General features: G+C 41.9%; 1 protein-coding gene across 2 annotated transcripts in view; it reads left to right on the forward strand.

Annotated features, from left to right (window-relative positions):
* The first annotated feature begins 210 nt into the window (after window positions 1–210).
* The window catches only part of ARHGEF37 (Rho guanine nucleotide exchange factor 37), a 71,964-nt gene continuing 46,674 nt past the window's right edge, over window positions 211–25,500 (forward strand). Inside the window, exons 1-3 of one of the 2 annotated variants that reach the window (XM_023550580.2) lie at window positions 211–305; window positions 21,663–21,859; window positions 23,369–23,492. In XM_023550580.2, coding sequence (XP_023406348.2) covers window positions 21,674–21,859; window positions 23,369–23,492 — 310 coding nt within the window. In that variant the 5' untranslated portion in view covers window positions 211–305; window positions 21,663–21,673. Of the gene's footprint in view, window positions 306–20,808; window positions 21,860–23,368; window positions 23,493–25,500 lie in introns of those variants that run through there. The other variant, XM_003404593.3, reaches the window with a different exon arrangement.

Below are 25,500 nucleotides of genomic sequence, written 5' to 3' on the forward strand. Positions count from 1 at the left end.
AAGCTTTGAGCTGGCAGCCGGCCAGGGCACGGTTCTTGCTGCAGCCGCCCAGCTCTGGCCGGGAAAACAGCCCGGTTCTAGAAAGACAATTAACAAAGGCACGAAGCCGGGTCTCCCCCTCCCGGCGCATGCACGCAGTGGCGTGGGCAGAGCCGCGGTGGGCACTGCCGCCAGGAGCAGTGCGGAGGCCCCCGGCGCGCGCGCGCGGGTCCCGGGAGCTAGGGGCCGGACGCCCCTCCTGTTCTGGCTGCGCTGTCACCCGGGCGGCCGATTTCGTGCGTGAGCGCCGGCACTTTGCGCACGCGGTGAGTCAGCAGGGCTGACTGGGGCCCGGCCTAAGCTGGAGAGGCCAGGGAGGGGTGCAGGAAACAGCTGCTGGTCGGATCAGAACAGGCAGGTGGGGGAGAGGAAGGCAGGATACCGCGAGCGAGCGAGGCCAGGGACAACTCTCGGGTTCCAGGCTGCTTGGTAGTTAGTTAGCTTTGTGTTTTGAGCCTTACTGGAATGCAAACAACCTGATCCATATGACTCAACCGAGTCGTTTTACAGGTGGGAAACTGAGGCCCAAGGAGGTTAGCTGACCTAGAAGAAATGATTATTCTCTGTATTCATGCTTGCTTTCAGATGGGATTTGGGGTGACTTTTAATAAAAATAAATACAGTAAAACAATGGAAAATTCCAAACAATGGTGAAGAATCCTTGCCAAGGAAAACATAATTATGAATAGATGGCCAAGGTTAGGGGAAAAGAGGACAGAAATCTGCGGTCCGTAAGGTGAGGTGACTCTGCTAAGCGTCCTCAGAAAATTAGTGCCAAACCTGGGACAAGAAAAGCCAGAACAGCAGGCTCTCTCTACAGTACTCCCGGTACTGTGAGCCCAGAAACTTAAAGGGGAATGGAGAAACTGACAGCCTGGCTGCCAGACCCTGGTTCCTAACCTTCTAGGGGTCACTGACCCCTTAGCAACCTGGGTCCAGTCCTCACAGAGTGGTTCATACAAAACCTTGTGCAATTTCAGATTTCCCAGTATTACCTACCAAAAAACCTGGTGCCGTCGAGTCGATTTCAGATTAGAAAGAAGAATTCCTGCTGTAAGGGATGACTGGATGCTGGGGCTCGGGCTGGGTGGGTTAGAGCGCTTTATTTGCCTCTTTAATGGGAGGTAGCATAGGGTCGCCATGAGTCGGAATCGACTCCACGGCACTGGGTTTCTGGGTAGCTGATGAAGAAGTACCTGCTGAGAGTCCAGACGGTGTCCTACCTAGCTGGGCGATCTTAGTCATTTAACCTCTCCAAGGTCCAGTTCTTATTTATAAAATGGAGCTGAAATTGTCTGCTTTGACCTTCAGGTTATTGTCCGAGTTAAATAAGAATCTTCATAAAGCCCAGTGCCTTGCACATAGTTAGACACTCAATAAAAGTGTTGATGAATCGAACCCAGTGAATCACAGCTGTGCCAATTCGGAAAGGGTGATGACCAGTCCAAAAAAAAAAAAAATTATAGCCATGTAAATATAAAGTCAACTCTATTATGACTTACAAACAACAGTACGTACCTTGGTGATAGTAACCTAAATACGGTGCAGTAACATCACACTCAGTATTTGACCCCAGGTCAACTGCTGAAAGTGGAAGCTAGCAGACTACCAGGCATTCTAACAAGGAGTGTCTATTGGGCCTCACTTGCCATTTTCAAATGGAGCCAGTACCTCTAAAGTTTGTTTTGAAATGAGAGGGAAAGAGGAGGACGTAGATCCGGACCTGGGTAACATCCAGTCTTGCCTAGCAATGGCGGCTCAACTGAGCTTCTGCCGGGGTAGGGGGGGTTGCTGCGGTTGGCTCACATCCCCCTTGGATCAGCGATTGCTGTGGTAAACAGGGCCTCATTTGATTCCGCTCTAGATCAAATCAATGGCTTTTTATTTAGCTAATGAGGGTAGGATGTGTGTCTTTGGGTGTTGTAACTGAAGCAAAATAGAATTTGTCAGTCTTGACTGTTCAGAGCCTATTGTTTATTGACAGGCTTAAGAACTTTAAATCTATGGATCCAAAATTGTCAGGACAGAGCAAAGAGCAGACCTATTTATCTACATAAAAAGAACCGCTCTTAAAAAGTACTATATTGTCTCCTTTCTCTACCTTTTTGGACCTCGTAAATAGAGCCAGGGACATATGGCTTGGAGCAAATAGCTGCTATTTAATTTAGGTTAAGACACCGCCTGTCTAGTGGGTTACATTCCTTCTCTGTATGTATAAAGGGATGTTTTCCATCCGGGTGAGCAAGTATGTGTGTGTGTCTGGGATGTCTCTTGCCATCTCTCCACCTTACCCCCAACCAGCTAGTTCTCAACCCAGAAAAGTCCTGTCTGCAGGCATGATGACTTTGGCAAGTGCCTTTCCTTCTTGGCTCTGTGGCCAAATTTTGTTTTACAATAGTTCTGTTAGAGAGCCTTTTCCTAATTTGACCTTATAATTCCAAACTTTGGGAGCTTCTGCACAACACCATAGAACAAGTAGACTTGCTGTCCTCAGGCAAAGCCTCTTTCCTTTTTGAAGGCAGCCAGTACATTCCTTCCATGTTTTTCCCTCAGACCTACAGCCTTCATTCTTTCAACCATTCCTCAATAGGGCAAAGTTAAGAGCAGCATTTCTCAAGGAATGATCTACAGACTGCTTGCACCAGAATCACCTAGGGGTTTGCTAACATGCCCCATCCCTGCCCTACTGAATCAGAATCTTTAAGAGTGGGGCCAAGAATTTGCATGCTTAGTAAGTGCTCCTGGTCATTTTTATGCACCGTAAAACCTAAACAAACCCATTGGCATCAAGTCATTCAGACTCATAGTGACCCTATAGGGCAGAGTAGAACTCTCCTATAAGGTTTCCAAGGCTGTAATCTTTACAGAAGCAAACTGCCCCATCTTTCACCCACACAGCAGCTAGTGGATTCGAACCACTGACACCACAGCAGCACCATAAACTCTGCATGTGTGTTGGGTGAGGGTTGTGTGGCTGGAGCCTGTTAAGTCTTTCTTTATACATTTCTGAGAAAGAGCCTCTTTTGTAATTGGTGAAAAACCAAATCTATTTCCACCTTCCTGACACCAAACTGTAAGGGACAATCAAATCCAATATTAACCTATTATCAAGTCTGTTCCTCTCTGTTCTACTTCTGATACCAGCTGCACAGCAGCACTTCTTCCTCTGACCTTAACCACCTGGAGCTAGGTCAGACCACACAGATTAAATGGCACAGTCCTCTAGGCTGCCAAATCTGCCCAAGACCTCAGGTGCCAGTTGCAAGCTTGGGAGCCCCCAGCTCTCACCTCACTTCTGACCTGCTGACTACAAATTTGGGGGTTTCCCACTACTCCTTCAGGATACTAGCTGTGCTCAGATCCACCCCCTTATGACCTGCTGACTCCCACAATCCCTTTGTTGTAGAGAAAAACTTGACAGCTGTTTCAGGTTAAAACAGAGGTTTATTAAGGATTTAAAACAATTGCAGTTGGGGAGCTACATACATATCCCATTGAAAATGGAGCCAGGTAGTCCTGGGGCAGTTTCGTTATACAAATATTCTTATGCAGTAAAAAGGGGAATGAAACTCTAGGGAGGGCAATTACAGGAAAATCAATGACTATTGCAATCACACATTCAGATTGGTTACTGATTATTAATAGTAGAGTTAGTAATTACAGAGAGTTTCACAGGATGTTTAGATCATGGTCACAAGATGCTTACACGTATTTTCTGTGTCTGTCTTAGGAAAAATATCTTATTGGCAACAGCACCCCAAGTATGTTTATTATAAGGGTGCAGATGTTCACTTGGTTAAGACCTCTCGGGGCATATGGTTTCATATCCTGGTTTTGACCACCAAAGAAAAACACGTTTTCTCAAAAACATAGCTGTTAGTCTAGAAATCCGGATTAAAAATAGATAGCATGCTCAGCATATTATGCCACTGTCCTGCTGACTGCACTGAAAGTTGTCTTTTCTTGAGACACCTTTGGGTTTGTTAATTTGCTTGAATGTGCTATACTTACAACTGCAGTTTTATTATAACAAAAAGGATACAATTGAAGAGATACATAGGGTGCGGTCTGCGAGTATTCCCAACATGGAGCTTCCATGTCCCAGAAGGGGATGTACTACCCTCCCGTGTGCTTCAGTGTCTTTCGCCAATAAGGAAGCCCATGGAGCTTCTGTGTCCAGAGCCTTTATTGGAGTCATATTAAGTAGGCATGATTGATTGAATCATGCTCTCCCCCCCACACTCACACCTGTGATAAGCAGACATTACTTGGAGGTCTTTCTGGCCCGGCCAGCCCCTACTCAAGAGGCAGCTCATTAGCATAAACTCTGGGGTGTGGTTTGGAAGCCTCATCAAAGACATTTCCATTACTGGGGAAATTCTAAGGTTTTTAGAGGTTGTCTCTCAGGGACCAAGGACAAAGACCAATTCTTTGATACAGTTAAATTCTTTACCCCACAGACTCGGGATGTTCTAGCTTATATAGCCGCGTGAGCCATTTCCTTGGTATAAATCTCTATAAATATTTATACACTTTACTGGTTTGCATCTCTAGAGAATCCAGCCTAAGGCAGCACTCCATCTAAAATTACAATACCCAATATTCCTTACCCTCTTCTTTAATTTTCTCCCTAGCACCTCTCACCATTGAACTTACCATTTGTTTTTGGTCTCTCACTACTAGAATATAAGCTCCTCAAAGGCAGCTATCCCTGTTTTGTTTGCTGTTGTCTTCCCAGTGTTTAAAACAGTGCCTGGCACATAGTAGTTGCTCAATAAATATTTGTTGAATGAAAAATTCAAGCCTCCAGTTGCAATATCGAAGGATTCTATGGGCAAAATCTTGAATGACACTGGAAGCATCAAAAGAAGATGAAAGGAGTACACTGTCACAGGGTAGAACTGCCCCATAGGGTTTCCAAGGCTGTAATCTTCACGGAAGCAGACTGCCATAATTTTCTCCCATAGTACCACTGGTGGTTTTGAACTGCCAGCCTTTCAGTTAGCCCTGAGCACTTAACTGTTGCACCACCAGGGCTCCTAGATGAACAAAAATAGTTTAAAGATAATCCTTGCATGAACAGAGCATGAGAATCTAGCAAGCGCTATAGCTTATACCTTAGGCATAGTCTTGTAGAGCAGCCATTAGTTCTAAGCATTCTGGTTGCCTGGTGCCATCTATAAGGGTACAAGGTGCTGCTTCTGGAATATTGTCACGTCTGCCTCAAGTGTGACTTTCATGCCTACTGTATTTAGAACCCCTACAAGGACAGAGAGCTGGGACTTCATCGGGCTTACAGAACCACTTGTATGGATTGTGTTGTGCCTATTTGCTACCAAGTTTAAGAAATGACTGTGTGACACAGAATTTGGTCAGAGACTTGCTTTCATTATAACCTGAAGCTGAGGTTTTCAGGGAGTAGCTATGCCTTACCCCACCTAAAACTTTTTGGTGGCTTTCAAGAAAAACCCAAGAGTTGTATATGATCACATTAGTCTACTCCATTTACAATGTCATTGGCAATTTGATCTTTATTCTGTCAGTGTTCATCCACATCATTCACTTACTAATTTAATGAACTGAGCATCTACTATGTGCCAGATCTAAAGTAGACGCTAGTAATACATTGATGAATAAAAAAGACATGATCCTTGCCTTCATGGAGCTTACACTCTATTAACGGAACCAGTAAATAATAAAATAAATTGAAAAGCAAAATAATTATGGATGGAGAGAGAAGAGAGTCTTTGGAAAGGGAATGAGGGTCAGGGAAGACTTGTCTGAGTTGTAAGCAGAGAAGTAAAATGATCACTTTTGTGTTTTTAAAAGACCACATGATGAATACTACTTTACCCCCACTAGGATGGCTATTATCAGAAAAATGGAAAACAACAATTGTTTGCGAGGATGTGAGAAATTGTAACCCTTACCCGTTGCTGCTGGGATTGTAAAATGGCGCTCCTGCTGTGAAAAACAGTATGACAGTTCCTCAAAAAGTTAAACATAGAATTACCATCTGATCCAGCAATTCCACTCCTAATTATATACCCAAAAGAGCTGAAAGCAGAGACTCAAACAGATACTTGTACACCAGTGTTCATTGCAGCATTATTCACAATAGCGAAACATGGGAACAACCCAAGTGTCCATCAACAGATGAATGAAATGTGGTTGGTCTACACATACAATGGAATATTATTCAGCCGTAAAGAGAATACATGCTATAACATTGAAGAATCTTGAAAACATTATACTGAATGAAATAAACCCATTGCCATCCAGACAATTCCAACTCATAGCAACCCTATAGGACAGATTAGAACTGCCCCATATAATTTTCAAGGCTGTAATCTCTACAGAAGCAGACTGCTGCATTTTTCTTCCACTGAGTGACTGGTGAGTTTGAACTGCTGACTTTTCAGTTAGCAGCTGAGTATTTAACCACTGTGCCACCAGGGCTTCTTTAATGAAATAAGCCAGACACAAAAGGACAAGTATTGTATAATCCCACTTATATGAAATATCCAGAATAGGCAAATGCATAGTTTTATGGATTGAATTATGTCCCCCCAAAATATATGCTGGAATCTTTTATTTTATTTTTATTGTGCTTTAATTGGAAGTTTACAAATCAAGTCAGTCTCTCACACAAAAACTTACATACACCTTGCCACATACTCCCAGTTGCTCTCCCCCTAATGAGACAGCCTGCTCCTTTCCTCCACTCTCTCTATTCATGTCCATTCCACTAGCTTCTAACCCCCTCTACCCTCTCATCTCCCCTCTAGGCAGGAGATGCCAACATAGTTTCAAGTGTCCACCTGATCCAAGAAGCTCACTCCTCACCAGCATCCCTCTCCAACCCCTTGTCTAGTCCAATCCCTGCCTGAAGAGTTGGCTTTGGGAATGGTTCCTGTCTTGGGCTAACAGAAGGTCTGAGGGCCAAGACCACCGGGGTCCTTCTAGTCTCAATCAGACCATTAAGTCTGGTCTTTTTACAAGAATTTGGTGTCTGCATCCCACGGCTCTCCTGCTCCCTCAGGGGTTCTCTGTTGTGTTCCCTGTTAGGGCAGTCATTGGTTGTAGCCAGGCACCATCTAGTTCTTCTGGTCTCAGGCTGATGTAGTCTCTGGTTTATGTGGCCCTTTCTGTCTCTTGGGCTCATAATTACCTTGTGTCCTTGGTGTTCTTCATTATCCTTTGATCCAGGTGGGTTGAGACCAATTGATGCATATGCTGGAATCTTAATCTCTGTATTTGTGGGTGTGATCCCATTTGAGAAAAAAGTTTCCTTTTTTGATGTTAATGGAACCATATCAGTATAGGGTGTGTCCTATACCTAATCACTTCTGAATTATAAAAGACCAGATTAGGTACAGAAACAAGCACATACTGGGGAAGATAGATAAAACCAAGGGAAACCCAGGCTAGGAAGGAAGGAAGGAACTGACACAGCCCAGACCCTGATTTGGGCTTCTAGCCTTCAGAACTGTGAAAAATAAGTTTCTCTTCTTTAAAACCACCACATGTGATATTTGTGTTACAGGGGCACCAGATAGCTAAGGCACATAGACCAAAGTTTACTGTTAATTAAAGAAGTACCTTGATAAGTACTGGAGATTAGAATGTGAAAGTTGGAAACAAAGAAGAAGGATCAGTAACTAGAAAATATGGCCTTGGTGATAGAAATGATGCCACAGATTGCATGATAGAATTTTGCAAGACCAATGATATATTCAGCGGAAATACCTCTTTTCAACAACATAAACAGTGACTGTACATGTGTACCTTGCCAGGTGGAATACACAGAAATCAAATTAGCTACATAAGAGATGATAGAGTGTCATGGATTGAATTGTGTCCCCTCAAAATATGTGTCAACTTGATTAGGCCATGATTCCCAGTATCGTGTGGTTGTCCTCCATTTTGTGATTTTTCTATGTGTTTTAAATCATAATCTCTGCTTGTGGTTAAAAAGGATTGGGGTGGAATGTAACACCCTTGCTCAGGTCACATCCCTAATGCAGTGTAAAGGGAGTTTCCCAGTGGTGTGGCCTGCACCACCTTTTATCTTGTGAGAGATAAAAGGCAAGGGAGGCAAGCAGTGAGTTGGGTACCTCATACCACCAAGAAAGCAGTGCTGGAAGCAGAGCGTGTTCTTTGGACCCGCAGTTCCTGTGTGGAGAAGCTCCTAGCCCAGACAAAGATTGATGAAAAGGACCTTCCTCCAGAGCCAACAGACAGAGAGAAAGCCTTTCCCTGGAGCTGATGCCCTGAATTAGGACTTCTAGTCTACTGGACTGTGAGAAAATAAATTTCTCTTTGTTAAAATCATCCACTTGTGATATTTCTGTTATAGCAGCACTGGATAACTAAGACATGGGGAAATGCAATATTATCAGTTAGAACAAAGCCAGAGCCTGACTGCGGAACAGATCATCAATTGATCATATGCAAGTTCAAGTTGAAGCTGAAGAAAATTAGAACAAGACCACGAGGGCCAAAGTACCACCTTCAGCATATCCTACCTGAATTTAGACAGCGTCTCAAGAATCAATTTGAGGTGTTGAACACTAATGACCAAAGACCAGATGAATTGTGGGAGGACATCATGTATGAAGAAAGTAAAAGGTCATTTAAAAGACAGAAAAGAAAAACAAAAAAACAAATTGGATGTCAGAAGAAACTCTGAAACTTGCTCTTGAATGTAGAGTAGCTACAGTGAGTAGAAGAAATGATGAAGTAAAAGAGCTGCACAAAATGTTTCAAAGGGCAGCTCAAGAAGTCAAAGTAAAGTATTATAATGAAATGTGCAAAGACTTGGAGTTAGAAAACCAAAAGGGCAGAACATGCTCGGCATTTCTCAAGCTAAAAGAACTGAAGAAAAATTCAAGCCCAGCTGGCAAGCAGCCATCTAAGATGCATCAATTGATCCCAACCTGCCTGGAGCAAAGGAGAATGAAGAACACCAAGGACACAAGGAAAATATTAGCCCAAGAGACAGGAAGGGCCACATAAACCAGAGACTCCATCAGCCTGACACCAGAAGAACTAGATGGTGCCCAGCTACCACCAATGACTGCCCTGACAGGGAACACATTGGAGAGTCCCTGACAGAGCAGGAAAAAAGTGGGGTGCAGAACTCAAATTCTACTAAAAAGACAAGACTTAATGGTCTGACTGAGACTGGAGGGACCCCAGAAGACATGGCCCCCGGACTCTCTGTTAGCCCAGAACTGAAACCATTCCCAAAGCTAACTCTTCAGACAAAGAATAGATTGGACTATAAGACATAAAATGATACTCGTGAAAAGGGTGCTTCTTAGCTCAAGTAGATACATGAGATTCAGTGGGCAGCTCCTGTCCAGAGGCAAGATGAGAAGGCAGAAAGGGACAGGAGCTGGTTGAATGGACACGGGAAATCCGGGGTGGAAAGGAGGAGTGTGCTGTCACATTATTGCGAGGGCAACTAGGGTCACATAACAATGCGTGCATAAATTTTTGTATGAGAAATTAGCTGAACTGTAAACGCTCACTTAAAGGACAATAATAATAAGACTCTAGATAGGAATGCAGCCCAGTTGACACCTAGATAATAGAGGATGCAGGTTAGTCATGCAAGGATTCTTGGCCCGTGAAAACTGTGAGATATAAGTGTGTGTTGTTTTAAGCTGCTGAATTTGTGGTGATTTGTTCTGCAGCCATAGAAAACTAATACTGATTTGATATATTTTTTTCTCCTACCCAAATGACAGAAATTTTAATTAAGCAGAAGCCTCATTGCTGGTGAAGATACATTGAAACAGACACTCATATGTTAATGTCAGTATCAATTGTTACAGCCTTTCTGGAAATGAATTTGGCTATGGTACTACATTTCTGCCTCTGTCCACGTAGTTCCACTTCTAGGAATTCATTCCATGAAAATATTTAGTAATGAGACAAAAGTTCTAAGTAGGATGATATTTAAAAAAATATTATTTATCGTACCAATAAAAAAGTAAGCTATCTGGCAAATGTTTGTGTGCACTCAACAAATTGTTATTGAATGAATGAATAAATGAATTTGTGAATGGGTACCTGTAATGGTTACGGTTGTATGTCAGCTTGGCTGCGCTATGATTCTCAGTGATTTGATAGTCGTATAATGCTGTGATCACTTTTATGATGAGATTTGATGTTATGTGATCACCTCCATGATGGGATCTGCTGTGAGTAAGCCAATCAGTGGAAAGGGAGTTTCCTCAGCAGTGTGGCCTGCATTGAATATAAGTGGATATTCTGACAAGGTTTGGGGGCTTTTGCTCCTTCTGGATTCTGCAGCTGGCTCCTGTTCATCTGATCTCCAGTTCTTGGCACTTGAGCTAGCAGCTTACCTGCGGTCCTGTCTGCTGATCTTTGGGATTTGTGGATCTTCAGAGCCTGTGAACAAGAGCCCTGCTCTCCAACCTAGCGATCTTGGGTTCGCCAGCCCCTGTGGCTATGTGCCTCAGGAGAAGCTTCTATCCTGACCCACGGACTTGGGTTGTTCCAGCTTCTACAACTGCATGAGCCATTTCCTTGATATAAATCTCTCTCTATATATTTATACACTTTACTGGTTTTGCATCTCTAGAGAACCCAGCCTAAGACAGCACTCTATCTAAAATTACAATACCCATATTCCTTACCCTCTTCTTTAATTTTCTCTCTAGCACCTTCCACCATTGAATTTACTATTTGTTTTTGGTTTCTAACTACTAGAGTGTAAGCTCCATAAAGACAGCTATCCCTGTTTTGTTTGCCATTGTCTTCGCAGTGTTTGAAATAGTGCTGGACACATAGTAGTTGCTCAATAAATATTTGTGGAATGAAAAAAAAATTCAAGCTTCCAGTTGCAATATTGAAGGATTCCATGGACGAAATACTGAACGACATTGGAAGCATCAAAAGAAGATGAAAGGAATACACAGTCGCTGTACCAAAAAGAATTGGTTGGTGTTCAACCTTTCAGGAGGTAGCATATGATCAAGAACCAATGGTATTGAAGGAAGAAGTCCAAACTGCACTGAAGGCATTGGCAAAAAACAAGGCTCCAGGAATTGACGGAATACTCATTAAGATGTTTCAACAAAAGGATGCAACATTGGAACACTTGCTTGTCTACACCAAGAAATTTGGAAGACAGCTACCTGGTCAACCAACTGAAAAAGATCCATATTTGTCCCAATTCCAAAGAAAAGTGATCCAAAAGACTGCAGAAATTATTGAAAAATATCATTAATATCACACACAAGCAAAATTTTGCTGAAGATCATTCAAAAGTGGTGGCAGCAGTACATCCACAGGAAACTGTCAGAAATTCAAGCTGGATTCAGAAGAGGACATAGAACAAGGGATATCATTGCTGATTTCAGATGAATCTTGGCTGAAAGTAGAGAATACCAGAAAGATGTTTACCAGTGTTTTATTGACTATGCAAAGGCATTCAACTGTGTGGATCATAACAAATTATGGATAACGTTGCCAAGAATGGGAATTCCAGGACATTTAATTGTGGTCATGAGGACCCTGTGCATAGCCTAAGAGGCAGTTGTTCAAACAGAACAAGGGGCTACTGCATGGTTTAAAATAAAAAAAGGTATGCATCAGGGCTGTATCCTTTCACCAGACTTATTCAATCTGTATGCTGAGCAAATAATCAGAGAAGCTGGACTAGATGAAGAAGAACACGGCATCAGAATTGGAGGAAGACTCATTAACAGCCTGCCACATGCAGATGACAAAACCTCGCTTGCTGAAAGTGAAGAAGACTTGAAGCACTTATTGATAAAGATCAAAGACTACCACCTTCAGTATGGATTACACCTCAACATAAAGAAAACAAAAATCCTCACAAGTGGACCAATAAGCAACATCATGATAAATGAAGAAAATATTGAAGTTGTCAAGGATTTAATTTTACTTGGATCCACAGTCAATGCCCATGGAAGGAGTGGTCCAGAAATCAAACAAAGTATTGCATTGGGCAGATCTACTGCCAGAGAACTACAAAGTATTAAAAAGCAAAGATGTCACTTTGAGGATTAAAGTGCGCCTGACCCAAGCCATGGTATTTTTAGTCACCTCATATATGCATGTAAAAAGCTGGACAATGGATAAGGAAGACCAAAGAAGAATTGATGCCTTTGAATTCTGGTGTTGGCAAAGAATATTGAATATACTATGGACTGTCAGAAGAACAAACAATCCTCTCTTGGAAGAAGTACAGCCAGAATGCTCCTCAGAAGAGAGGATGACAAGACTTCATCTTATATACTTTGGACATGTTATCAGCAGGGATCAGTCCCTGGAGAAGGATACCATGGTTGGTAAAGTAGAAGGTCAGCGAAAAAGAGGAAGACCTTTGATGAGATGGATTGACACAGTGGCTGCAACTATGGGCTCAAACATGGCAAGGATTGTGAGCAAGGATTGTGAGCAAGGATTGTGAGGATGGTGCCAGATAGAGCAGTATTTCATTCTGTTGTACATAAGGTTGCTATGAGTTGAAACTGTCTTGACGGCAGCTAGCAACAATAACAGGGACAGGTGGAAGGGGGCTATGAGGATATTTTTTAAGGGGTACTGAGTTTCAGTTAAGGAGCCCTCGTGGTGCAGTGGTTAAAGCTCTTTGTTACTAACCAAAAGTTTGGCGGTTTGAACCCGGCAGCTACTCCACGTGAGAAGAATGTGGTAGTCTGCTTCCATAAAGATTTCCAGCCTTGGCAGCTCTACTCTGTCCTATAGGGTTGCTATGAGTTGGAATCAGACAACAACGGGTTTGATTTTGGTTAAGTTTCTGTTAAGTGTGATTTAAAAAAAATGGAAAAGGATGATGATGATGGTTATACAACATGCTGAATGTAGCTAATGTCACTCAATTGTGTGCGTAAAAATGGTTGAAATGACGAATGTTTTGTTGTATCTACTTCACCACGCACACACACAAAAAGCGCACCTATTGCTTCATAGGTGTACAGGGTTTCCTTCTGGGGTGATGAAATGTCTTGGAACTAGGTAGATGTGATGGTTGCACAACATTATGAATATGCTAAATGTCACTGAATTGTATGCTTTAAAATGGTGAATTTTATGTTGTGTAAATTTTAACTGCCCTATAGAGTTTCCAAGGAGTGGCTGGTGAATTCTAGCTATAGACCTTTTGGTTAGCAGCCAAGGTCTTAACCACTGTGGCACCAGAGCTCCTGATAAATAAAACATTTTTAGAAAAGACTGCTCCACTTTGGCTCCTGTGCACACAGTTAGGAAGGAGGTTGCTGCAGTAGTCCAGTAGAAAGCTGGTGGTAGGTCAGACTCAGTTGCCTTAGAGATGGAAAGCACCAAAAGAATTAGTAGCCCAGCTCTTAACCACTGAGTCAACGGGGCTTCAAAAGAATTAATAGACATCATTAATGAAAGAGGGTATAGCTGAGAGGTTGACACTGATCAACACTCTTCCAAGTTGGTGATTTTGACAGTTTTTAGTCCATATTACTGTCCGATCACTGCCTCTCCCAACCCCCTGTGATGATTAATGTTATATGTCAACTTGGCTATGCTTTGATTCTCAGTAGCTTGGCAGACACTGGACTGGTTGCTTTTTCGTAATGTAATATAATTGGCTTCCATCATGTGATCTGATGTCATCAGCCAGTCAGTTGAAAGGGAAGTGTCCTTGGGGGATATGACCTGCTTCCAGTATATAAATGGATGTTCTGGCAAAAGTTCTCTCTACCTTACACTCTTTTCATTGCCTGACTTCCTGGTTCCTGGGACCTAAGCCTACAGAAGTCTTCAGCCTGCCACTTGATCTGCAGATTTGGATTCGCTAGCCTCCTCAATCCTGTGAGCCAGCAGTAATCTCTAGCCTGTAGCCTAATAATATGGATTTGGAACTTGCTGGCCATCTCCTTGAAGTAAATCAATCTCTCTCTCTGTCTGAGTGTGTGTGTATGTATGTATATATATATATATTCACACTCCACTGGTTTTGCTACTCTAGAGAACCCAGACTAAGATACTACCCCCCCCAACCTTGAGCCTCCATTGCCCCATCTTATTCCTTATGTCACCGTAGACTTCCATCAGCTGGCTAGGCCACTAGACTACAGCATTCCTTTGATCTGCTGATTTGTCAACATGCAGTAAGGGAATGAGAATAGTCTGGCATGACCTGTTCTTTAGGTAACTTGTGCTGGCTCCAAGTGATCCCTGTTTCCTTTTCCAAGGGCTGACACCATCTGTTTAATCAAATGTCAGAAACCCAACTCAGAGTGGCTTAGGCCACGGGGTGGTGGGGAAGGGAGTGAAAATTTATTGACTCTTGTAAAAAAAAAAAAAAGCCAAAGGGAACTGGACTCCATCATGGCTGGAACAACTAATGTTATCAGGGCTCAGTCTCTCTCTCCATCTCTCAGCTCCATTTTTTCAGTGTTAGCTGCATTTTCAGGCTGGCTGTGGTGCACAGCTCTTATTATTTATCACTAATACCTTTTTTTTTTTTTAATACCATCTACTTAAATATGATTGGGGGCATCTAGATCAGCCAAGTGTCATTAGACTATTTCTTGACCCATCCGATCAATGGTAATGCTACCCTTCCCAGTCTGACTATAATAGTAGCAAAAACAACAGCTACTGTTATTGAGAGTTTACTGTTATTGAGAAGATCAGAAAGATGTTTACTGGTGTTTTATTGACTATGCAAAGGCATTCAACTGTGTGGATCATAACAAATTATGGATAACATTTCAAAGAATGGGAATTCAAGAACAGTTAGTTGTGTTCATAAGGAACCTGTACATAGGCCAAGACACAGCTGTTCGAACAGAACAAGGGGATACTGCATGGTTTAAAATCAGGAAAAGTGTGTATCAGGCTTGTATCCTTTTACCATACTTATTCAATATGTATGCTGAGCAAATAATCAGAGAAGTTGGACTACATGAAGAAGAACGTGGCATCAGGATTGGAGGAAGACTCATTAACAACCTGCTATTTACGGATGACATAACCTTGCTTGCTGAAAGCAAAGAGGACTTGAAGCACTTACTGATGAAGATCAAAGACTACCACCTTCAATACGGATTACACCTCAACATAAAGAAAACAAAAATTCTTACAACTGGAGCAATAAGCAACATCATGATAAATGAAGAAAATATTGAAGTTGTCAAGGATTTCATTTTACTTGGATCCACAATCAAGTCCCATGGAAGCAGCAGTCAAGAAATCAAATGACATATTGCGTAGGGCAAAACTGCTGCCAAAAGGCTCTTTAAAGCATTATAGCAACGACTGTGAGAATAGCGCAGGACTGGGCAGTGTTTCATATACAGGGTTTCTACGAGCCGGAAACGGCTTGTTGGCACCTAACAACAACAACAAAGTGTTAAAAGGTGAAGATGTCGCTTTGAGGACTAAGGTGCCCCTGACCTAAGCCATGATATATTCAATTGCCTCATGTGCATGCGAAAGTTGGACAGTGAATAAGGAAGACTGAGGAAGAATTGGTGCCTTTGAATTCTGGTGTTGGCAAAGAATGTTGAATATACCATGGACTGCTAGAAGAACAAACAAGCCTGTCTTGGAAGAAGTACAGACAGAGTGCTCCTTGGAAGTGAGGATGGCGAGACTTCCTCTCACTTTGGACATGTTATCAGGAGGAACCAGTCCCTGGAGAAGGACAGCAGGTTTAGTAGAGGGTCAGTGAAAAAGGAAGACCCTCAGTGAGATGCATTGACACCGTGGCTGCAACAATGGGTTCAAACTTACCAAGGATTGTGAGGATGGGCAGGACTGGGCAGTGTTTTGTTCTGTTGAACATAGGGTCTCTATGAGTCGGAACCGACCCAATGGCACTTAACAACAACTATGTGCTAGACAGATTCTAGTTGTCATTTGCCTGCCACATGGCATCAAAGAGTTCTTAGAGCTGAGCATGGACTGGATGGTGTAAATCCTTTTTCCAGTGTTGCGCAGTGCCTGATTGACCTTACCTACAGCCAATTATCCCTGAGGGTGTTTTCTGAGACAAGCCTCCTTACCGTTCCAGGCCAGGAAATGGAGCCAAGTGACTCAGACTGCTCTCCCAGGCTTTTAATCTGCATCTCTCTGGGAGTGTTGCAAAGATAGTCAATAACTTAACCCTTTCATGAATGAATTAATTTTTCCTTTTTATTTTTTGTTTATATAATGTTTTTTCATTAATGGAGTGCATGCCGAATCATTGAAGTGTGTCTGAATTTTTGGTGGGTAATACAGATTTTTTTTCTGGCCCCATCCCCAAAATCCTCCCCTCAGAGTCCAGAGGGACATATGTGTCTCACTAATTGTACCCCCAGAGTACAGAGAGACATATGGGTCACACACAAAATTTTTCAAGATCCATATTTTACCTAAAAAAAAAAATCGATTCAGCACCACCTCATACAATACCCTGTAAAATCAGTAATTGGCGACACACACTCATTTCTTCAGCTTCAAGCAGTTATACAGGTCCCTGCCTGCCAGCAACATATACTGCCCGTGGTATGTTACCGATACACCCAAGAGGTGGAAAATATAGGTGGGCTCTGTATGTTCTGTTGTTCATGTAAGCTATTTAACATTTTTTTGTTTGTTTTTTAATTTTTTGATTTGAAATAATTATAGATCCAGGGAAGTAGCAAGGATAGTGCAGAAAGGGCCTGTGTACTCGTCATGCAGTTCCTCCAGTGACTAGATCTTTTTCTTTTGCTTTTGTTTTAGGTGACAATATACACAACTAAACATACATCCATTTACAATTCCTGCCTGTGCGGTTCAATGACATTGGTTATATACTTCACAAGTGTCACATTTCTCACTGTCTCTACCCATATTGTTACATCACCATTAATATAGACTCTCTGCTCTGCCCCTTGAAGTTCTGAGCTATGCTTTATTTGAACTATTGTCATTTTGAGGTCATATAGATCTTTATAAGCATGTGATATTCAAGGCAAACATTCTTTTTTAACTCACCTATACTTTTTTTTTTTTTTTTTTTAATACTGTTTAGTTTAATGATGGCTTCAGAGGATACTTTCAGATCAAGGTTTAAAGATTATCCCTGGGCAAAAGGTTGAGGGGTTCCCCTATTCTCAATGGATTCAGGAAGTCTGGTTTCCACATGAATTTCAAGTTCTGTTCTCCAATTTTCCTCCTTTTGATCAGGATCCATCTATTGGGTCATTGATGAACACATTCAGTAACGGTAGCCAGGAACCATCCATTTCTTCTGGTCTCATGGCAGAGGAGATAGTAGTTCATGGAGGCAATTAAACCTATAGTCCATCTCCTTCGATTCCTGAGTCTCCTTCTTCCTCTGCTGTTCCAGGCAAATAGAGATCAATTGTTGTATCTTGGGTGGCCACTCACAAACTTTTAAGATCCCAGGCGCTGCTCATCAAATTCAGAGGTGGAACAGAAACTATAAAAAATAACTTTAGACCAACTGACTTGTAGACCCATGAAGCCGCAACTTTAAACTTTCAAACCAAGAAAGCTAAGTGTTTAGTTGTACCTAAAGTAGTATCAACAGGCACAGCCTTATTTATTTATTATTTTTTGGTTGCTGTTGTAATTGTAAAATTATATCAAATACTTTATTTGCCATTCTCACTCCTCCCCATTTTTTTCCTGGTGTACAGCTTAGTGATAACAGCTGCTTTAGTCAAGCTGTGTAACTGTCACCCTTAGTCAATCTCCATTTTCTCTAGTGGTTACATCCTATTTAAATACAGCACAATATCAAAACGAGAAAACTGACAATGGCCTAAAGTGTATGATTGTTCTATCACATGTGTAGTTTTGTGTAACCACCACCGCACTGAATTTAGAGAACTATCCCTTTACCACAAAGATCTCTCTTGTGCTGCCTCTTAAAGCTACAACACCCCCACCCCCCTTGGCCAAAAATAACATTCCCTAGCCCCTGGAAGCCACTGATCTGTTCTCTATCTCTACCCAGACCCAGTGCCGTCGAGTCAATTCCGACCAGGGTTTCCTCTCCATCTCTATAATTTTGTTATTTCAAGAATGTTATGTAAATGGAATCATACAGTATATAACCTTCTGAGAATGGCTTTTTCCCTCCACTCAACATAATTCCATCAAGAGCCATCCAAGATTTTCTGGGAATAAGAAGGTCCATGTATCGAATACAAGCTTGAGGAGGCAATAATAGAGTAAGGGAGAGACAATATTTGAAGAGATGAGACTAAGAATTGTCCAGAATTTATAAAAGTTATGAATTCGTAGATCCAAGAAGTCCCAAGCAGGACAAATAAAAAAGAAACCTATACTTAACCACGTTGAGGAGAAATTGTAGACCTTGAAGTTTACCTCATATGTTCCTATTGTCAGGAAATTATTGGAGAATGTGCTCCATCAAAACAAAGTAGTAATTCAAGAAAGAGGAAGACACGGGATATAGGAAACTGGAGATCTAACATAGGACAGGGTCCAGGAGAATCCATGGAAGAGGTGAAGGAAAATCCTGTGATTGACTACTGGCTCCAGGCAGACGGCACACGTCTGGGCTTAAGCACTTCAGAATGTCAAGAGAGCATTTATTCAATTGGTAGAGAATCTGGTATTTAATTAGGGATAATTATATACATAACACATTGAAAACAACAAACAAAAAAAACAAAGCCACTGTTATAATAATTTTCATTAAAAATTGTGCAGAAAAGATAAATGTAATCATAGTTTTCTACATGATTCAGTTATAAATAAAATTTACACAGACATAATATTGTAAATGATCTAATAGCATTACGTATTTTTTTTTATATAGCTATATTGAGGTTCCCTGGTGGCACAACGGTTAAGTGTTCGGCTCCTAACCACAAGGTTGGCAGTTTGAATCCACCAGATGCTCCATGGAAACCCTATGGGGCAGTTCTACTCTGTCCTGTAGGTTTGCTGTGAGTTGAAAATGACTGAGCAGCAAGGGCTTTATAGCATAGGATAATGGGCAGGGTATACATGTGTGGCGGAAGTGGAATAAAAAAGAGCTAAATCCTCATCTTCCACAGTGAAAAATCAAAGAAAATGCTTAAATTGAAAACTCAAGAAGTAGCGACACATCCATGCTATTTAAAGACATGGGGGTAAATACTAAAATAATCAGCTAAAAATGACTGAAGGAATTACCTGGTAGTGGCCATGGCAGGAAGAAAAGGAAAAAGGACAGGCTGTTTTTCATAACAAACATTGTATAATTATCTGTGTTTTTCATAACAGATGTAGAACTATCTATCATTTTAAATTATATGTTTGTATAGCTTTGATGGCGCCCCGGGGGCATGGTGGTTAAGCATTTGACTGCTAACCGAAGGGTCACCTGTTTGAACCCATCTGCTGTTCTGCTGGAGAAAGATGTGGCAGCCCACTTCTGTAAGGATTATAGCCTTGGAAACGCTATAGGTCAGTTCTGCTCTGTCCTATAGGGTCGCTATGAGTTGAAATTGACTGGATAGCAGTGGGTTTGTTTTTGGGTATTTTTTAGTTTTGATATAAATTAAACACTAAATGTAAGAAAATGTGAGAGTTCCTCAATTTTGCTGGGGATCGGTATTCAAAAATCAATTGTATTTCTGAAACAATATCTCAAACAATATTTTAAAGTCCATCAATTTAAAGAAACAGAGCATGGTTTGATTATGTGATGTTCTTGGGGCCTAATCCTGCCCTTTGTTTCAACTGATGCTCACTGTCTTAGTTACCTCGTGCTGCTGTAACGAATACAAGTGTGTGGCTTTAAAGAACAGACATTTATTTCCTTACAGTTCTGAAGGCTAAAAGTCCAAATCAGAGTTTTGACTATGTTCTTTGTTGGTAATCCCAGGTCTTCCTTCATCCTTGGCTATCCTAACATGGCATCTGTCTTCCCCTGTGTGTGCTTGCTTCTCTGAGTCTTTGGTGCTGTTCCTGTAACTCAGAAGTGATTAGGTTTAAGATCACCCAGCACTGGTATGACCTCAGCTGATTGATTACATTACATTAGATTGCATTATGGGAGGTGATTACATTACATTAGATTAGATAACATCCGCAGGTATAGGGAGTAGGATTCCAACACATATTTTAGGGAACACAATTCAATCCATAATATTCACTTACAGTGGAATTCTTTTCATGTATTTTATAATTTTGGATTTTAAACTCATCTTCAGAAGAAGGTTATTGTTGGAATACCATATGACTTAGGTTAAGAATGTGTCCCTCTGGAGACATTTCATTTGTTCTGTGGGTATCCAGCATGCATTAGTTCAGTACTCCTTTTTGTGTTAATTTCTTAGCTTTGACTACTTAGACTTTATATGTAATATAAACTTGAACCTAAAACCTAGTGAATGCAGGCCTGGTGTTATGAATTTTCAGAGGAGACTTTTTTCCTTACCTGAGACCCTAGGCAAGATGGATGTCACCTTCTGTGTGGATGGGTGGGTGGATATTTTTTTCCTGATCTGCCGTTTCACTGAAGTCCTTGTGGGTCCCAGTTCTATGATGGAGCCTGTCTCTTGTTCCTACATGGGCACTGATGCCCAAGTCCCTGGTTTGCTGAGATTGGCAATGCCCTCTTCTCCACCTGCACTCTCTACTTTGGGCCTTTGCCATGTCAGCTCAGCTGCTCCTTGCTCTGGCTTTCAGTTCTGTCTTTATTTTTGGACCCTGGCGATTTCCTTTACTCTCTTGCAAGCTCTGCCATGCAGTTAAAGTTAATAGCTGATCTAGCATTTCTAGGTGTTTTGTAGTAGGAAGGTTTTTCAGGTCATCCTATCCATAACACCACCCTGTATACTTTTTACGTTTAGAGATGAAGGGATTGTGGGAGCTTCAGAGAAGAAAAGTACACCTGTCTGGGAGGATCAGGAGAAAGGCCTTAGAGAAGCTGAATGTTGAGGGATAGGGACACAGGAGGGGGAGCAGCAGATCGCAAAAGCAGGGAGGCAGGCAATGAGGATGCATGTATGGAGAAAAGCTCCTAACTGTCGCTGGAGTACAGTGTCTGTGAAGGGGAAAATGAGGTTGGAACAGGGAGCTCTTAAATGTCTCACAGCAGGGAGTAACATGTTCATAAGCCTTGTTTCAGGAAATTTAAGCTGGAAGAATGTCCAGGACAAATGAGAGCAAGTCGTGGCAGGAGGGAGAGGGGTTTGGATTTGGAAAGATGACCCAGGAGGCTGTTGAAATAGCCCAGGTGATGGGTAATACAGCCTGAATGGAGGCAGTGGCTGTGGGAGTAGAGAAAAGGGAATCACTGGGAGAGACACTCAGCTGAGCAGGTAAAGAAATCTGGGCCAAGAGCTGGGGGAAAATAGCAGAAAAGCCAGGCAAGCACATTGTCTGAATTCTGGGAAATGAATTTAAAATGTCAACAGTTATCTGAGCTGTTTTTTACAGTTTAATATTGTTCGACTGTTGCCCGCAGACGCTCGTCAACAGTTCATCTTGACTCTGTATGCAGCTAAGGATGTTTTTAGGGCGTTTGATGAATCATTGTCTTTTTAGAGACAACATGCCCCAACAGAGCTCCCGGAAATGAGTCGGGATGTTTTTGACTGTCCTAGAACCTGCTGACATGGCTGATAGAGTTGCTGATGAGCCGTCCTCCAGGACAGGGAGTCCAGATGGGGAAGGTCGGGTGTCTGAGGACAGATTGCTGCTCCATCAGAGGCTGGCCATCCAGGAGCTTGTGGACACTGAGGTCTCCTACTTGCACATGCTCCAGCTCTATGCCTACGACATCAGGAACCGCCTCCAGCAGGTACTTGAGTGGTGCCACACACAGAGGTCTTTACAGGGGTCAGCGTGGTCCTGGCTTCTGAGATTTCATGGCAGTTCTAGGGCTAGGCTTGATGGAGGAGAAGGCACGGTGGGTGTGAAGCCTGATAGACCTGGATTAAACCCCAGTACAGGTAGTCCCTGATTTACTATGAGGTTCAGTTCCTGAATACTCCATTGTAATTGGCTCTGACGTAAGTCCAATATCTCTTTTTTTTTTTAGTTTTCATTATTATTACCTTTTATTATCAGTATCTTTATGTCCCATCTTTATTGGTCGATGAGTGAACATCTGAGAATGATAACATCAGCAAATTATGAACTGCAACGTTGTATGTAGTACATATTACTAATGATAAGATGTAAAACAAACAAACAAACAAAAAAGGGACAGCCATAAGTGCGGCTCGTTGTCACTGGAATATGTCGTAAGTCAGGGACTACCTCTAATTCCATTTTTGGCCATACAACCTTCAACAACACCTTTGATGGCTTGGAGTTTATTCATCTGCTAAATGAGGAGAGGAATAATCACCTCAGAGAATTAAGTGAGATAATGGGTAAAAGCCCTTTATCAAGTTTAGAAAAGACTGCTTAAACTGACCCACATTTTAATTGTCTCAATTGGGGGATGGTGACAGAGAATTGTCACTATGACGGGGTTCTCTTTTTCTATTTATCTTATATGTATAGTTTTTCCTGATTTCAGAAATAATAAAGGCTCCCCATAGAAGATTTCAAGCATCCTCTAGCATATAAGCTTCACAAAGACAAGGACTACATGTAGTTCAATATCTCCCAGTTCCTGACTCATAAATAATGGCATTTAGTGAATGTTTCTTGAATTAATGAGATACTAAAGTAGTTAACATGAAAGGTGAAAATCTTCTCTTATCTCACTCTCAAGAGATTAAGATTTCTCTCTCTAGACATTAAAAAAAATGTTATTTATTTTAGCAAAAATAAGAAAAAAAAACAAGAGCAAACTGTAAATATTGTTCTATAGCTAGCTTTTTCCACTTGAAGGTACACCCAAGACATCCTTCCAAGCCCTTGCATATAGATGTCCTGCAACCTTTTAACAGTTGTATAGCCTAGTAAATAGTACTGGAGCTTAGTATGCATCTCATTGTAAAGCCAGTAGGTGCCAAGTATTCAGAGCTGGAAAGAAGTCCGACTTCCTACCCCTACTTGACAGATGGGGAAACTGAGAGAAGAAAAATGCTCATTGGCAGCCGACCTAGGATAAAACCCCAATCCAGCTTTCCTTCCATGCCGTGTAGTCAATCTCTTCCTTTCTTCTTGTAGAGTAATGACCATGTCTAATTCATAAAATTTGAAAATCTCTTGCAAACTTTGCATTGGGACAGTAAGTCTTCCCAAGCGTGGGGCCCTGATAGTGTGAGAGATCTGGACTAGTCTCTAGTGCCTGCAGATTAAGTTACTCCACAGAACTCCCAACCACCTCCCATGGCCTCTTTGTTCCTTCCAGCTGCCTCAGGGAGATCTGGATGTCCTGTTCTCAAACATCGATGATATCATCCAGGTGAACAGCAGATTTCTTCACGACCTGCAAGAGACGGCCTCTACAGAAGAGGAACAAGTGCGCCTAATTGGTAAGCAAAAGACCTAGGGAGTGCAGCCTAGATTCCCAAGGATTGTCCTCAGCATGTGGCCACTGCTGAACTGTCTCCAGGATTCCAGAGAAATGCAGCTCAATGGGAGTCTGTTTTCGGAATCCTTGAAACACAGCATGTCAGAGCCAGCAGGGCTCTCAAATATATCTAGTCCAACCCTATCACTTCATAGATGAAGAGACTGAGGCCCAGAAAGATATCCTCATGGTCACACAATTGGTTAGTGGCACAGTTGAGTCTTTAGTCTGAGTCTCTCTTACATTCATTCTTTCATTCATGAGTGTGCCAGTCACTGTGCTGTGTGCTGGGGTGACATGTTAGCAAGAGAGATGGAAAATAAACAGATAAATGAGAATTTTAGGTAGTAACTTGTAATTTGAAGAAAACAAAAACAGTTGTAGTAACTTCTTGAGGAGGGGACATTTGAGCTGAGACCTGAATATTAGGGAAGAGCCAGCCATGAGGAGATCTGGAGAAAGAGTAGAGAGAATAGCTGTGCAAAGGCCCCGAGGCAGGGATGAGTCTAGAAGGTTTGAAAGATAGAAAGCAGGTTGATGTGGATCAAGCAGAGTGAGTGATAGAGGATAAGATAGAAGAGGCAGACCAGACGTTGCAGACTTATAGGCCATGGTAAGGAGTTTGGATTTTATTCCAGGTGTGATAAGAAGTATTGGATAGTTTTGAGCAGGGGAGTGATACGTTCTGACTTATGTTTTTAAAAGATCTCTTTGGCTATCATGGAGAATGGATTGTGAGCGATGGAGAGAGTGGAAGCAGAGAGACCCATTGGGCGCTTTACGTTGCCCAGGTGAGGGATACAGGTAGTTTCCTTATCCTGGAATGGTTAGGATCAGCAGAGGGTGGGTGGGTGGGGCATAAGAAGAAGGGAGGGAGGGTAAACCTCATACCTGTCTCTTTTAGTCACTTCCAATACGCTGCCTGGGGCCACTTGACAAAATGTCCAGGGTCAAGGGTTTTCACTGGAGTCAGAGGATGAGGGTAAGGGGTATCAGGTTCTTATCTGCAACAACTACGACTGGTGTTGTAACGTTAAGTTTTAATTAATTTTAATGGTATATCTTATTTAGCCCAATGCAATGGCAGAGAGGAGTAGGGGGTCCGGGTATCCAGTGCAGTGGCCAGTCCTCTGGCCTTTACATGACTAATCTTCCATCCTTTCCTGAACATGAACGATGATGGGAATTAAAAAAAACGATATACAAACAAAAAACCCACTTTCTGAGTGTTCACTAAATACTAGACACTGCTCTGATCTACATGTATTCATTTAGTTCTCACAACAACCCTGAAGGTAGATACTGTTCTCTCATTTACAACTGGGGAGACTGAGGCTCAGACAGAGGAAGTAACTTGCTCAAGGTCACATCGCTAGTGGCAGAGCCAGGATTTGAACTCAGGCAGCCGGCCGGTGCTCTGTCCTGTCACACTGAATTGCTTCTACATAGTAGAATAGTGAGATTAAAGCCCGTGTATTATGTATTATTTTTCCTTTGAAAACACAGTTCTTTATTAAAATAGCAATACAAATGAGATACCGTCCCTTGTAAATGATAGGTGAATACAAAATTAAAGAATAAAATTTTTAAAATATGCCTGAGGAGATGTTCATACCTTTGATCATTTTTTTTCTTGTTTGTGTTAATAATTACCACTTATTTGAGTGGAAATTCAGATGACCTCAGGCTGAAGGCTTTCTAAGGGTCAGAGGACTTTGAAATGTCAAAAAAACTGAGTCAATAGTAAAATTAATCTATAAAAAAAAAAAAAAAGAAAAATCTATTAGGTGAGGTTTATTCAGGCAGAAGATTTGAGAATTGGGTAGCACCAAACCACATGGGGAAAGGTACCCCACTGAGTATCAGCTGAGATTGGCTTATACTGACAAAACTCAGACGCAAAATAAGCTTATATCTGATTGGCTGTCAGGATTCCTTCGGTCAGCGAGGGTGTAAGCGATGTCGCCAGA

The sequence above is a fragment of the Loxodonta africana genome, chromosome 2 (assembly GCF_030014295.1).
Source record: "Loxodonta africana isolate mLoxAfr1 chromosome 2, mLoxAfr1.hap2, whole genome shotgun sequence".
Classification (NCBI taxonomy): Eukaryota; Metazoa; Chordata; class Mammalia; order Proboscidea; family Elephantidae; genus Loxodonta; species Loxodonta africana.